The sequence below is a fragment of the Brachionichthys hirsutus genome, chromosome 7 (assembly GCF_040956055.1).
Source record: "Brachionichthys hirsutus isolate HB-005 chromosome 7, CSIRO-AGI_Bhir_v1, whole genome shotgun sequence".
Classification (NCBI taxonomy): domain Eukaryota; kingdom Metazoa; phylum Chordata; class Actinopteri; order Lophiiformes; family Brachionichthyidae; genus Brachionichthys; species Brachionichthys hirsutus.
The window spans coordinates 8,414,229-8,429,351 of NC_090903.1; the positions used below are offsets into that span (position 1 = coordinate 8,414,229).

Genomic DNA, 15,123 nt, shown 5'->3' on the forward strand with positions numbered 1-15,123 from the left:
GCCTTACCTCAATCAACGACAAAATGCGACTCGTTTTTTTTAAACTTTGTTTTCAAACGTGCTTTTCTAATGTCTTTGTTTGTTCACTTTGTCCGTCTTCGGCTCCGCCTCCAAAGTACTGAGGAAGTGTCAAAGTGCTGCTTGTTGGCTTTTTAACTGTGAGTTTCCGTGTCGTTTTTATTGTTGCGAGATGGTGCTTTGAAGCATTTTAAGACATTTTTAAAACTGGTTTTATATACACGATTAAGAACAAAAAAAAATGTGATTATTTATTCTGATCATAACGGTTTCTATTTAAATCCTGGTGCAGGCCTGTTTACTGCTAGATTTCTATGATAGACTGCTTTCATTTGTTTGTTGAAGCTCGGACTTTACGTTGTGCAGCTTGAGCTATGCTCTTTATTTTCTTACTGTGCCATTCTCACTGTAACTTTGATTTGGCAAATTCATGACATCACATAATGTCGAAAACAAGACGAATGTTGTGCACATATTGACTAAGATTTTCACTCGTAGCATTGTGCTTTTCTGAGCTCTTACTGCCTCTGAAGTCAGTCGGCAGTTGATGGAAGAAATGCATGTCCTTGGTTTGTCTTTTATTCACTTATATGTCTGTCATAATAAGAAGCACTTTTTTTTTTCTGTCCTAAACTTAACTTGAAAAAGCATCCCAATCCATACGCCTGAATATCTATGCGCAAATATATATATATTACATTTTAGTCTCATTTTTACAGTATTTCTGAATTTATTTGAAATATATCAAATGAAATTCAGAACTTAACATCATGACGAGTCATGAAATGCTGCAACAACAAGGTGCTCAGCATTACTGGCAATTCACTTTTGTTCACCTGCTGGAGAAAAAAAAATCGATTTCAAAAGTCTTTCGTAGGGCACAAGTGTGATTATAGGAGTTTGACATTTTACTGTCCATCCTAATGGTGCTAATGAGACTTCCTTTGAGGTTTTCTTTACAGAAATCACAAACTGTGTAATTCAGCTCTGACGAAATCAAAGCATTCCTAATTTGCCTCTTTCTCTGCGCTCATTGGAAAACAAACACTCAAGCACTAGATTTCAGGTCCCCAGAATCAGGAGTTGGAGTCAGCTCCCGGATAATCAGGACCTTTGTTTTTATTAGCCGTGAAAGAGACAGCGAAAATTCAGCACAACTGATAAAGCCTTTTCACTTCATGTGGCTTCCTTTAAGAAACGTTTGTGGTATTTTGCATACTTCTTTTCTGGTGCTAACAAGAGAAGATTTCGAGGTACATGCACTGACCTTACATGGTCGTTTCACCTATCAGTGGCGGCGTGGTGCTCTTTCCAAACGGATCTGCTATATGACTCGGTGTGAACCTAGTTTTTGAGATGACATCCCACCAGTGTGCTATGAAGTTATGTACCAGTAAAGTAGTAAGTACCGGGGAAAAGAGCGGATGATTGTGCAGCTGTTCCTTCTAAAATTCAATGGTCTTCCACTGAGAGCCAAACTCTCAGACCATTCTGACTCAACTCGTAGAAAATGAAGTGAATGTAAACAATATCCAAACTGGTTTTAAGTTGATTTATAAGGAGATTTGACGTGACAAAGTTACAGTTGTAAATATTTATTTTGATTTACAGTGGAGGGGGGGGGGGGGGGGCATTCTCTGTCCATATCGAAAGTCTTTGTAGGAACATTGAAATTAAAACTAGCACCAGCATTTAAAATCTGAAGAAGAAAAAAAATGTCATTGGTAGAAAATCTGTAAATATGTGTGTGAGCTCTTGTTTTTGTTTTTACCGTACTGTTCATGGTGCTTAGGCATAGGATGCTCTCGCTTATTATGAAACTGAATTACTGTATGTTGCTGAAAGTATATCCAGTTTAGATTTGAGAAGAGACTGAATCCAGTATTCCTTTTATGGATGGCTGATCTCTTTAGGGATTGTGAAATAAAGTCATATTTATATTTTGGATCTTATTTAATCTGTCCTGGCTTTATTCTTTTTTGCTGTGGGTGTTTCTGTATGGAATGTTAGATATGTGTGTGATGAGTTGAGAAAGTTACATAACCTTTATTAGTAATCATTTCAATCATTTTGCTGCAGCTGCTAAAGGAGTTCATAGAATAATTTAGAGCTGAGTAGATCGTGGATTTCTCCAATGATGAATTTAGTTTTATTGATACACGATCATTTATTTTGGTGATTAGTGATTTGTTGAGAACCGATTAATACGTTGAGTAATCAAAGACATGTAAAAGCAAAAAGTACAATAGTTGCCTCTTGGTGGTAGTGGTATGAAGGTACAAGTAGTATGAAATGGAAATACTCAGGTTAAATATCAGAAGATTGTCCTCAAGTTCAGGACTTAAACAAAAGCAACACATTTCATTACTCTCACACGATTCAAAGTGTGATTGGTGGTGAAGACTGCATCACACACAACTGATGAAGATGATGTCGAATCCCACGGCCAGAGCTCAGTCTTTGTCCAAAGCAGACATTTTATCATAGAAGGTAAGAAAAAGGTGAAAATAAATGCAGACAAGCTGTAGTGTTAAAAAGACCCACTTTATTCTTGCACAAGACATCCATTGAGTACTTTCAATAGAAAAATAAAATTGCCTGCTTTCCCAGAGCTCAAACTAACAAGCATAGTTCAGAGCTGGCGCTCCAAGTCGTCGCGTCAACGGTTCCTTCAGAATAAACACGCATTCATCGAGCTTATCTTTTGGTTCGTGTGCACAAACACGACATGCTTATCAAAGTAAAACATGACATGTCCCGAGAGGCAGGAACCGTGCACAGCCATGAATCCAGCTGCATAAGTAAAGTTAGAACTACAAACTCATTATAAACAAAAGATATTCATTAAACAGCAGGCCGAGAAGATTTAAAAAGAAATTCTGAATATTGTGGAAACCCTGCAAACTGTTTTCCATCCAAATCAGTCATTTTAAATATTTTTTTTTCAATGAAATCTCTCACATAAATAGCATCATTATTGCTCACAATCTTGAACAGCAAATTACAAACTCATACTGGCATGTAGATCTATAACGTGGCATCATGTTGGCTGTAACAAAGCTAAAGCAAATGAATTTACTCAAAGCATTCAGAGCTGCGTTAGACTTGAAATTATTCTAGTTAAGAAAAGCAACTCTAAATCTACTGTACAAAACAAACAAACAGTAAAATCAACAGAAGGGAACTAATCAATCAATTTACACGTACGTGTACCTGCGAGCCAATAGGTCCAAATAAAACAGACAAATTATATGCCATTAGTGAATCTTTACAATTTGAATTCTCTTTCCCCAGTTGTTCGTCATTCATCGGCACCGTTGGTGTGGGATGTCTGAATATGATCCGCTGTGACGTTGACACCGAACTCCTCCTCTTCATCCTACAACAGAAGAGAAAGGATGCAATGAATTTAGTACTTTTAAGTGATGCTCCATTATCCTGACTGGGCAGAGGTATTATTCCATTATACATCATATAAAATAAAAAAGACATGCCACAAGCTACTCCTGAGCTGGATGTGTCTCAACTGTTGCTTCTCATCTATAGTAACTGTTCTTTATTCCTTCTTCCTTACGTGTCTGACTTCCTGTAAACTTCCTACTTAAAATGAAAATCACAGGTGCTTGAGAAAGTATATTAGCGCTCAACAGGTTTAAAGAAACTAGAAAAGCACTGAGAGCGCAGACCTCCGCCAAGCAGCTCATTCCCCCTTGTAACTGGATTTACACCGTCCACATGGTGATCTGGATCATCACCAAAAGGTTCTACATTGTTCTTGGTATCTTTGTACACCAAACATGAAACGTAAAAGTGAACCAGTTGATGTGTGTTTTGAACTGATTTTTTAATCCATAAATGGAATTTTCAATGTTACATTTTTAGAATAATAGAAATGTGGCGCTTTTTTAAAGAGGCATCACCTTCTTCAGCACTCCCAGCAGGCCTCTGACCGTGGACATCAAGGTGTTGGAGGTTTGGGTCATGTGTTCGTGGTAGATGCTCTTCTGCTCCTCCACGCTCTTCAGGGTCTCTTCAGTTTGGCCCAGAGTCTTTTTCAGCTCCTCCAGCTCTTTGGACAAGGCCTTGTTGGCTTGATCCAGCTGAGCTTTTGCCTTTGCATCTTCACCTGCAATGGGAGGAGTGACAAAGTGAAACAGGACGGTGGTGAATTATTAACGTTCAGGTCAAACCTGACAGCGCTTGAGAAGTGATTTCATCTTTAGTAAAATGCTCCGGGTTGAACAGCTGCCGGGTGAAATCAGATAAATCTGCCCAGCGACCTGGACGTCAGTGATTAACCGATTGGCTGACGTCGAGCTATTGATCTCCGGGCTCACACTGAAAAGTATTCCTGCTCTGTACGGCAGACGGCAGCAGTGTGCCAGTCCACGTTTCAACAGGAATCACGGAGGGATAATGCTGAATGACGTGAGACTGGCCTTTTTTTTATTGCAAAACTCAAATTGAGCCAGATCCTTGTCCGGACGGACTACGGCACAGAGTGTAGCTTGCAGCCCGCGGCAATGTTTCGTACGATGCAATTCAACGCATACCGATTTTGGCATCCTGCACCATGACCTTTTGCTCCATCTCCTCCCTTGCTTTCTCGCTCTTCCCCAGTTTCTGCATCATGCTGCCGACGTCGACCATGGCTCCGTTATACACGATCAGACCGCCAGACTCGCTCGCCTCCGGCTGTACGGCGGCTTTATGTACAGGAAGCAGTCCTCGGTTACCTGACAGAAAGACAGGAGCTTCATAAAAGCAGCCCTTCGCTCTCCGATAAGGTAGCTTATGAATCCTCTAATGTTGGTTATAATGATTTTGTGGAAACACAATTAACAGGTCTCCTCACCTGTGAAAATGGATGAAACTTTCACAGTCGGTCATTCAGCTCACCTGTGGGGTTTTCCATCAGGGCGTCGTTAAAGGTAGGAGCAGGTTCGTCCTTTCCCCCGTCTGTCAGTTTACGGTAGTAACAAGACTCTCTGACCACGGGCTTGTTCAGAAGCTTCTTTATCTGGAAACACAAACATCTTCATTAGCATAATCTCTACGCAAACATCTGCTGAGAGGATTAAAACAGATCCACACATCGACCATGATCGGGCCTTGTGTGTGTGTGAGTGTGTGTGAGTGTATGCGCACCTGAGCACGGGAAAGGTGGAGGCCCAGTGTGTACAAGATGTCCTCCAAGTCTCTCTCCAACAAATAGCCACAGTGGCTCTGGTCAAAGTAGACAAACGCCATCAGCAGCTCTTTGTTGTGCGTCACCATCTGCTTCTTCTCCTAGCATAGCAACAAACACCATTACTAAAAGCCTCGTTTACACGGCACCAGTTTAATAAGATGCCTCCAGTAGCCCGGCTACCTTGTCTTTAGAGGACGTCTCCTTGGACGACGTGCGGTCGTCCTTGCGGTCCTTCCTGTCCCGGTCGTTGGAGTCCTCGTCATCCTTGTCTATGCAGAATGAAAGAGGAACAAAGCAAAGAAATTAATAAAAACGCCCGGACATCTTTCCATTATTTGTGTGTATAAGAAAGAAAAAAAAACAGAAACATCATATTTTATCTATTAAGGCCACAGAAAACACGGACTGTTAACGTCACAGGGTCAGCGCGGTGCACGATCCTCTCTTCACTGGCCAAACAATAATGTGGAAAACTAAACAATCAACTACTCTAGTATTACGAAAGGGGGGGGGGGGGGGGGGGGGGGTACCATCATCATCATCATCTTCATCTTCAGCTTCCATTGGGTCGTACTCCTCAGCGTTGGCCGTGTTACCGTCATCTTCGTTCTCCTCATCATCTTGCGACGGCTCCTTCTTTACCACCTTTTCATCGGCCGAATCAAAAACACAATTCACGGGAATTCATGAAGACGATTTGCATCACATAGAACAGACCGAAAAGAAAACAGACTTGAGGTGCACGCATACCTTCTTCTCTTCCTCCTCCTCCTCCTCCTGTTTTATCTTTTTCACTACCGTCTCTTCATTCTCGTCTTCTTTTTCCTTCTTTATTTCTCGCTTTTCAGCCTCCTTCTTTGCCTTCTTCTCCTTTTCCTTCTTCTCGTCTTTTAAGGGAATGGCAGCGAGGGCTTTATATATGCGGTAGCCGAAGTCTCTCTGCAGCATCTCGTTGAACAGCTCAGCGAATAATGAAACCTGGTTGGTGACACATTTTAGCAGGTTTGATTCACGGATATACAATAAACACAACCTGTAGCAGCAGTTCTGACCTCAAAGGAGTGCTCCTTGTTGTCTTCCAGTCTGTAGTCCAGCAGCACACTCAGAGACATGACGCTGCAGTCAAATTTGCCGTTCTTGGCAGCCCAGTTGGGGTGAACGATGATGGTCGGCTCATCGGGAAGGACGTAGCGTCTTTCTCGCCGCTGACGTTCAAGCTCCTCCTGCCTCTTCTTCTCCTCCTCCTATCAGAAAGACACTCAAGCCAGTTCAGTCTGATTCATTGGAGGATTGCCGATAACGATAAAGCCCAATTTCTGAGAACATTTTTGAATGTTTGTATCACATAGAACAGCCTGAAATAAAAATAAGTACAAAATTGTTTGTCGATTTATACAACATATCAGCGTCGTCACTCTCAAGATCAAACAATTCTGAAGAGTACTTTGCAATTTCCTATACCTCTCGATCTTCCTCGGCGTGAGGTGGCTCCTCTTCTTCGACAATTTTAGGCTCCGGCTTCTCCGGCTCCTTGGACTCCTCCACCTGCTCCTCCACCTTCAGCTGTTTGGTGAGGCGAGCGATCAGCTGCGACTTTAATCCCTTGGAGCTTAAACCACGACAATCGAGCTCCTTGCGCAAATCATTGACCTGCAAGAAGGAAAACGGGGACGGAGTATATGTTAGCGTTCCGAAAGACAATACTATTGTGTTCTCGTTTCTCATAGAACCTTGCCTTCATCGACTTCGGGTCAAGTTTAGCCCAGTGAGTGGGAGTACTAACATCCTTAGAGTCGCCGTCGTCCTTCTCCTCTTCCTCCTTGAGAGGAAATCATTAAGAAAGAAAAAAGGCAGAAATAGAAAGAGGTAGGAGAGCAAACAGTTAGCGCACCGCTCAAAGTCCGAGTGAACTTTAAAGTTGATCCGTGCAAGAAGCAAGGTCACATTTGTCTCTCATTGTCTTGTCCTAGTGAGCTCGACTGTGCTTAAGTCCACTGCTACTGAAGCATACACAGGGAAGCTCTCTAGCTCTTACGAAAACCAACAGAAAAGCCCCCCCAGCTGCCAATCAATCAATCTGTGGAACACAAAAAAGGTACAAATCAATGAGAGGTGTGTCCATAAGGTGAAGGTACATCAGGTGAACTGAAGCTGGTCTCCAAACGGAGTGAGGACAGGGCGGCCCTACCATGATCTATGGCTGGAGTATCGTTTATTGACATTTATGGATTTTATACAGCTATGTCAGATAGCAGCCATCTGTCCTTCTGTCCCTCTGTCCAACCAACTGTCCTGGAAAAACCACCTTCTACAGATAGTCCAAATGGGATCGTAGCGTCCGAATACAAGAACAGACAAGAAACAGGACTTGGGGGGGGGGGGGGTTCTCTTTTCAGATCGATGTGGAAATCATAAAAACACACATTTCTACAACAAACATATTATTTACATGCAAATGACTTCACAGATTCCAGCATGATGAGAATTTCATATTCCAGTAGTGAAAAGAAATCAGCACTGCTTCAAATCTGGGAAAGTATTTGAGACGACTGTTCTGCTACACCCATTCGCAAGCACCCAAATGCAAAGCGTATTAAGCAGGTATAGCATAAAATAATCCAGAGTAAAATGCCAGCATTAACTTAGATTATACTCAGATTAACACCCAATTGGTAAGAGTAGCCGAGGTGCTGGAAGCTGTCTTATCAGTTGCAATCGGGGCCTACACAACACAACCTAGTCTCACTGCTTCCACTCTACATGTCTGCTGGGTGTGAGGGGAGGTGGAGGTGCTGATGGAGGAAGGGAGGAGTTGGAGCAGAGAAGAGGAGGGGGAAAGGTGGAGGAGTAAACAGAAGACGAGGTGAGGTTTGGCGGAACATTATTCTGCCTGTCTGGGTGAATGGTGAAGTGTGTCTCGTGTCTGGTGCATATCTGGAGTTTTTTTTTGTTTTTTGTAATTCCTGTGCCTTCCTGTGAGAAGCGAAAATGAGAAGAGAAGGATTAGCGGTTCAGTGCCTGTTCTCCATCCGCCTCCTTTCGCTCGGCCGACAGCTTCTCGGCCAGCTGCTCCCGGAGTCGCCGCGACAGCACCTCCCACTCTGAGCGGGTAGGAAGACAATGCCAAACATCCGGAAGAAACAAAACCACTGTCTCCACATGAGCAGGGACAGTCCGCCCCTTGTGTGTCTCCTCGGGCCGGTGATAGCGAATCTCTGCAAAACGATACCTGTCGCAAAGGAAGAAGGTGCATTGGAAAGAAACATTGTGGTCAGGGCACAATATAAAAGGCGAGCCTTGCTAGGGCAAGCCTTCTACAGCTCCCCCCCCGCCCCCCCACCCCCATGAGGTCACCGAATGATTGGACCAATCAATACAGTGACCTTTACACCCCACAAAACACACGCATTGACACAAAGGGACCCAGTCCGCAGCTCTCCAATGGTCGTCACGGGGACACAGCAGTCATTTTGAGGAGGTTGACAGACAACGACATAAAATCACACCCGAAATTCATCGTATAGCTTCAGCCAATTTGCAAATGAGTGCTCTGCATTTAGCCTCGGATACACTTAACGCTACATTAAGAGGCCGAATCAACAGAACAGTAAAAGCCAGTTAAATATACACGATGTTTAACAGAACAAAAGTAATGCCCGGGTCTTCTGGTCCAGGCTCACTCCATGCTTCGTTTTTACTCACAATGAAATGAGCGAATATAAATACATATATGAATCGAGTGTGGCAGAAAAAGAAGGCCAGCATGACACAGATAACATCAGAAACAACGATAAGCCAGGTAACAATACTCTGTTGTAGTATGTCCTGGATAAGATTTAATAGTTACTAATGTCATGCAGCATGGTAAGTATTGATGAGATTAACGGCGCTTACCACTGAGTGCAGAGACTGAGGTCTATGCCTGTGAGAGCCTTGCAACAGCGTATGGCTGTCTTTATAAGGACTGAAGGATCGCTCTCTGGCTCGGCTCCGTCCAGAGAGGGAGACCAGTGACCTCCGATGGCCATGGCCTCATCTTTACCTCTCATTCCCACCAAAAACTAAGAGAGAGACAGAGCACCGCGGAGCAGACTCGGTTAGGTGGAGATGGAAATCACCGTCAGTTCACACGCACCGCAGCGACATGGAGAGCGTGACGTACCTTAACAAGTCTAGCAGGATGCTGGAAGGAGTCCTTCACTTCCTGGGTGTCCTCAGCCAAAGCACAGGACTTGTGATACAGCTCCTCTATGCTGGGGTTGGCCAGAAGCATCACCTGAGAATATGTCAGAAAGGTAAGCCTGAAATGATCAATTCTCATCATCTGGCATTATTAAAAGGTGTGCTCTCTCTTACTCTACTAGCTACTGAAATAATTCACATCCTGTAATTAATAATGTAATGTAATAACGTAACACCCTACAGTCATTATTGCCTGTCCCAATCAATTAAAGTGGATTGCAAATGCAGATCTAAGGGGCTAGGGAAGGGCATTTCAAGCAAAACTTCAATTCCAAAATCACTTCCAAATTCTATAGGACTTGCCTGTTGCTCCGGGTAACGGCCGCAGGCAGGGACCGAACCACGCTGCTCCAGCAGCGCACTTACAGCTGCAATGTAACCCACCATCCCCACCTTGAATGTTTTGCTTTCGTCTCATTCTTGGAAAATCATGAGCAGACGTTGTCGTTTTGATGATGGCTATCCTGACTAATCGCCTCAAACTGTCTCGTCTCACCACACAGGAAAGACTGTCGAGTGCAGTAATACCTTAGCACTGTAAGTGTGGTTGGCATCAGGAGGGTCCAGCACGGCTGTATTTTTAACAAGAGGATCCACTTCTTTGTGCAAGATGTGGAAGTTGCAGGAGTTGTTCAGATGGAACGGTCTGGTCAGAGGGAAAGCTTCCACCCAGGTGAAGACGGCGTCAAAGAAGTCGCTGGGAATGTAGAGGCTCTGGTAGCGCCTCCTCAGCTCCATCATGTCACAGTTGGAGCTGGAGAACCCACCAAGGGCAATTCATCCAAACTACCGCATACCATCGCCTATTACGCTTTAGCTTTGACATAAAGAACAATACTTTATTTTTTTACTCACCCATCTAAGCTGAACTTGGAGAACTGGACGGTGTAGCGAGGCAGCACCCGTCGAGGCCTTCGGGGTGAACGGTCACGCCTGGGAGATCGGTCTCGCGACCGCTTACGTGCAGGGGAACGTTCTCTCGACCGTCTGCGCTCACGGTCTCTGTCCCGGCTGAGAATATGACGTATACAACTAATGGATATACACCCGATGCATTTTGCACATTTTAGCGACAGCAATCAGATCGTCTGCGCTGATATCTGCCGATGTCTCACCTGCGCTCCTCTTTCGTCCTAAGGATGAGTTCGGGCCCTCGATCAATGCGATTGGGGAAACGAGCCGGGGGCTCAATTCGTCGGACGGGTTGTGGCATCATTCTCACCGGGGGCTGAAGCAGACCACCAGAAAACACATCTAAAAAGGGGAAAGTAATGCAAAGCAACGGCCTGTTTGTCAACAATGACAGCTTTGATCGTTTGGTCGATGCCGTACCGAGTTAGACAGCGGTGACCGTCAGAGCTCAATATCAACACACCATGAATGCGATTCCTTCTGACGGGGGGTTTACCTTTGGGTGGAGGCTGTGGCAGAAGAGGCTGAGGGGGGGTTTGGAGGAGAGGGGCCAGAGAGGCAGCAGAGAGCTGAGCCTGCAGGAGGGAAGGAGGCGGAGCCTGGGTCGGAACCCCAAATGCGTTTGGGGGAGGTAGCGACTGCAGGATGGGGCCCGTCTTCATTATGCTGGGGGCCTGAGGCTGGCTCTAGAGAGAGAAGGAACAACACACACACACACAAAGAGGTTAGCATACATTCAAAGGTAAAACTTAAAACCATCTCCATTTATCACGGCAAGAGCCGCTTAATAAAAATGGAATTGGCCAAAGTTTGATCAGTTGCTGCTTAGAAGAAAGAAGTAGGGAAAACATCTAAATCACCGTTTGAAATAAAGAACAATAGAAATATTTTCAGAGGCTTCTTAATGAAATAAAATAAAAACCTCTCAACGCTGCTGGTTTGTTCAGTTATTCAGATTTATCTCAAACTGAGTGAGGCTGAATATTACAAAAGTGATAACCCAGGTTTTCATTCATTTTAAGCAAAAAAACAAATTTTGGGGGGCAGAAAAGACTTTGGTTAACCATATTCTAGATCAAGTAATGGAATGCATGTAATTCTACGTTAACGAACAACTATTTGTTACACCCGGCATCACTAAAAAATGTGCTATTAAGGTATTATCATCTATAGCATCTGACCTATGTAGAGAGGCTTTATGATTTAAATATTAAGGAACAAACACACAAACGCTATGGCTTAATATATATTTACAGACAATATAAACCGTATAATCTAGAATATATGTATGATTTACCACAAAAGGCAAATTCAAACATGGAACTGAATCAATGGTTTTTCTGTAAGACACATGTATGTATGTTGATTAAAATAAGAAAATATTGTTAAAATATAAGAAAAGCTTGCTTCTATCCATTTGTTTAAGACCGCAAATTAAAAGAACGAGCCACAACTGCAGTAGAAGTGTGAGACTGTGAATTAGTTAAGAAGAAATAACAAAATATAGCTAGGAATGCATTGGCAGACGGAGCAGAAACTTTGATTTGCGGCTTGCGGGTTACATTTTGTCTGTTGTCCGGAACGGAGTGCATGTCCGAGTAGCGCAGCTGCATCCCTGGCTCGTTGTAAAGACTGCCGAGCTGCGGGGAAGCTTGAGGTAAAGGCAGAGGCTGCTGCTGATGCTAGGAGGGAATGGAGAACACACAGTGAAAAGGGGGGTACAAGGAAAGAAACATTTAAATATTAGGAGTCTCTTTGAACTAAGCCATGGGAAGAAGATATGGACGGGACCTGTGGAACTCACTTCTGTATGTCCCAAAATTCCTTCTGCCACAGATGGACGCCAGCAAGTATTCAAATGGTAATCAGATTATTAAAGACAATGGTTGAAAGTAATTGAAGCAAATTGACCCATATCAGGCAAGATGTTTGTCGCGTTTGGAACAAAGCAGTTTTCCCTAGATTGATGGTTTCTAGACCGAGTTTAGAAGGATTAATTTTTTGAGACCTAAATTTAAAACTGACATAAAAGAGTACACCTTTTAATAATGTCAGACGACACCCACATATATCAGTGGCAACAATCTTACACAGTAAATGTGAATCAATTGTATCTTAAACAAACGTAAGTGCGCACAAATCCTATGGCCAGGCAGCTTCAAAATCATGAATAGCATTGTTTTAATAATGATAGATTCTAAAGTGAATTTAATTAAATCTGAACCCCTCCAATTTATTTATGTACTTGACAATATGGGCATCTCTTTCAAGAGCAAATGCGTGCTTGGAGGCTGCGAGTGTTCTCACCGACTGGTTTGCAAGGTGAGGTAAGGTCTGGATTCGCTGGGCGTTCCACTTGAAGGGCATGTTTGGGTTGTAGACCGCTTCCACGAGGACCCTGTCCCCCACCTGAGGAGTCTTTCCCTTTACAGCACTGAAAAGATCAAACAGAATTTAGACATCTCTTAACATGTCTCTATATCTGGTCTCAAGTATTCAGCTTTTCATTGCCCCGAAGCTTTTGCACGACACACACAGACAGTCTGGCAGAAGCAGAAAACCACACTTTTCCACCTCAACTGAAAGAAGACGTCTTCATCCACAAAGCCGAACGTGTCATGCAGCTTGTTGACGACGCCAGTAAAGACTCGCTGCTTCTGGGGCTGAGTTTGCTGCTGGTGACTCGAGCGTGGCGGCGGGTAGGACACGGTGATCTGGGCCGTCTGCTGTGGGTTGGATAAGCTTAGGCTGGTGGGCAAGGCGACAGGAGGCTGCGAGCCAGGAAAGGAAAGACATTTGGATGTCTGAACTGAATGACCAATACACAAAGACTTAAAGTCTTCATTAATGATAACAATTATTAAAATGGGACACACTTGAAAGCAAAACTTCACTTTAGCAGTATTCCCACTATGAACAGGTTCTACTTGGCTCAACTTGATATCTGTTAAGCATTAATATCTTGGAGACTGCTTGCTTTGCAAATACAAACATTTGCAACAAATCTGAGCAACAAAATGATGAATACAAAAATATTATACATCTTTCCTCTAACTTAATGCATGCTGAAACATGCTCCATCACTGTGTGACCCAGGACATGATTCAATGGATATTTACAGATATATGAATGAGATGACAATGATGGCCTTTTGGAATGACAAAAAAATATGGTACATGTCTGTGTTTTTATTTAATACCTGAGAAAGCAGTGCCTGTTGAGGCTGTGGAAGCTGCAAAGACAAGAGAAAATAATTTCACACTCTTCACTATTTTATTAACATATCATATTGTTGCTATTTCAAAAGTCATGTACCAAACAAAATTCCTAGAAGTGCTATCAGCTCAAATGTGAAAAGTCACCATTCATAATCAACATGAAGCATAATGGAAACATGTTTTATTCAATCCCAACAAAGACTGACCGTAATATAATGCGACACAAAGCAAAAGGGGCCTGGTAGTTTACCTGATGAGGAACGTTGTAAAGTTGTTGAGGGGGTTGCTGAGGGGGGGGCTGCTGCTGCTGCTGCTGCTGTTGATGCTGCTGTTGCTGATACTGCTGGAGGGCAGTATTAATCTGAGACTATGAGACATTACAAAGAACAACGGAGTCCTTAGTTGATCAATGTATCACATAACTCTGGCTAGAGACATGGGTTGCTTTGTGCGTTTCGGATCCCCTTGCAGTGACTGACCTGCTGTAGTGCTGCTGCTGCGGCCGCGGCCGCAGCCTGTTGCTGCAACGCAGCAGTTTGCTGAGACAGTTGATAATTTGCAGCAGACTGGTTGCTGAGAGAGACTGCAGCCAGGGCTGACTGCTGAGAGTAGACAGAAGGAGATGCACCAAGAAGAGATGGCTGCTGAACACCAAGAGCTGTAGAGACGGAGAACATGGCACAAGATTAAAAAGACTCATTGAAAAACACATGGGTGCGGCATTATCTATTTTTGTAACTACTCTGACAGAGACAATGGAACTTAAACTATACTCACAATGCAGGCTGTTGAGGTCCAGAGACTGCCCGGAGTGGCCCGGCTGGGACACCGCCGTCGCAGCAAACTGAGCTGCCCATGGCGGATTCTTCTGCCCCCCGAATTGGGCCATGACTCAACCAGGTGAAGAGCAGTCTCTGCTCACAATACCAATGCTCGTCACTAAAAGAGAAACAGACAAACAAACCATAAACACACGATGGGTAAATTACTTTTGATATAATGGATGATTAACAATGGTGTGCCGACTTTACTATCAGAAGACTGTAATTTAAATAGTATAACTTCCAAGGATTTGTATGTAATAAAGTCTACAAACAGCCGTCTTTGAGAGTTTTATCAATGCAAGAACCTTCGTAAGAATTCCAAGTCTGCACACAGCTCGATTACAAGTCTCAGTAAAGTGCAACAGAATATTTATTCACACACAAGATGTGGAAGCAGCGACAGACCCAGACGGCTGCTTTTCAACGTTGTGCCCTTTATGTGAAATATATATCTGGTTAAATCAGAAGACAGATGTTCTGTCTGCACAGAACTGAAGCTGTGGTGGTGAGCATACTAAAACAAGTTTCAGGATAATTTAGGATACAGCAAGTTACCATTACACCACCAAGAGATGTGTGTGCAAATGACCCCAGCCACAGTCGCTCGATGTAGGATCAAACTATGAGAAACTATAATGTTGCATGAAAGGGAGAAGACGCGTAGATCAAAACATTGCTAAACGGCTAGCAGCACGTTTGCAGAAAAAATAGCAAGAAC

General features: G+C 43.5%; 1 protein-coding gene across 1 annotated transcript; it reads right to left on the reverse strand.

Annotated features, from left to right (window-relative positions):
• Window positions 1–2,547: 2,547 nt before the first annotated feature.
• Window positions 2,548–14,470, reverse strand: ccar1 (cell division cycle and apoptosis regulator 1). Its single transcript, XM_068741078.1, has 25 exons — window positions 14,359–14,470; window positions 14,061–14,239; window positions 13,832–13,948; window positions 13,563–13,595; window positions 12,938–13,134; window positions 12,671–12,797; window positions 11,926–12,045; window positions 10,860–11,049; window positions 10,567–10,705; window positions 10,307–10,462; window positions 9,980–10,205; window positions 9,372–9,485; window positions 9,104–9,270; window positions 8,228–8,438; window positions 6,945–7,028; window positions 6,671–6,859; window positions 6,262–6,453; window positions 5,960–6,187; window positions 5,740–5,854; window positions 5,390–5,478; window positions 5,167–5,307; window positions 4,918–5,038; window positions 4,572–4,754; window positions 3,939–4,144; window positions 2,548–3,397 (listed from the first exon to the last, which is right to left on the reverse strand). Exons 1-25 carry the CDS (start codon window positions 14,468–14,470, stop codon window positions 3,320–3,322), a joined length of 3,714 nt encoding a protein of 1,237 aa, XP_068597179.1. The 3' UTR covers window positions 2,548–3,319.
• Between the last annotated feature and the right edge of the window lie 653 nt (window positions 14,471–15,123).

What these genes read in the sequence shown, in the direction of transcription:
- ccar1 (XM_068741078.1), bottom strand. Translation starts at nt 14,470, where the DNA reads ATGGCCCAATTCGGGGGGCAGAAGAATCCGCCATGGGCAGCTCAGTTT. An exon ending in ACCACACTTACAGTGCTAAG is followed by an intron (nt 9,486 to 9,979) that starts GTATTACTGCAC and finishes ACATATTCTCAG; the next exon opens with GTGATGCTTCTGGCCAACCC. An exon ending in CTCAGTCTCTGCACTCAGTG is followed by an intron (nt 8,439 to 9,103) that starts GTAAGCGCCGTT and finishes CCTTTGCGACAG; the next exon opens with GTATCGTTTTGCAGAGATTC.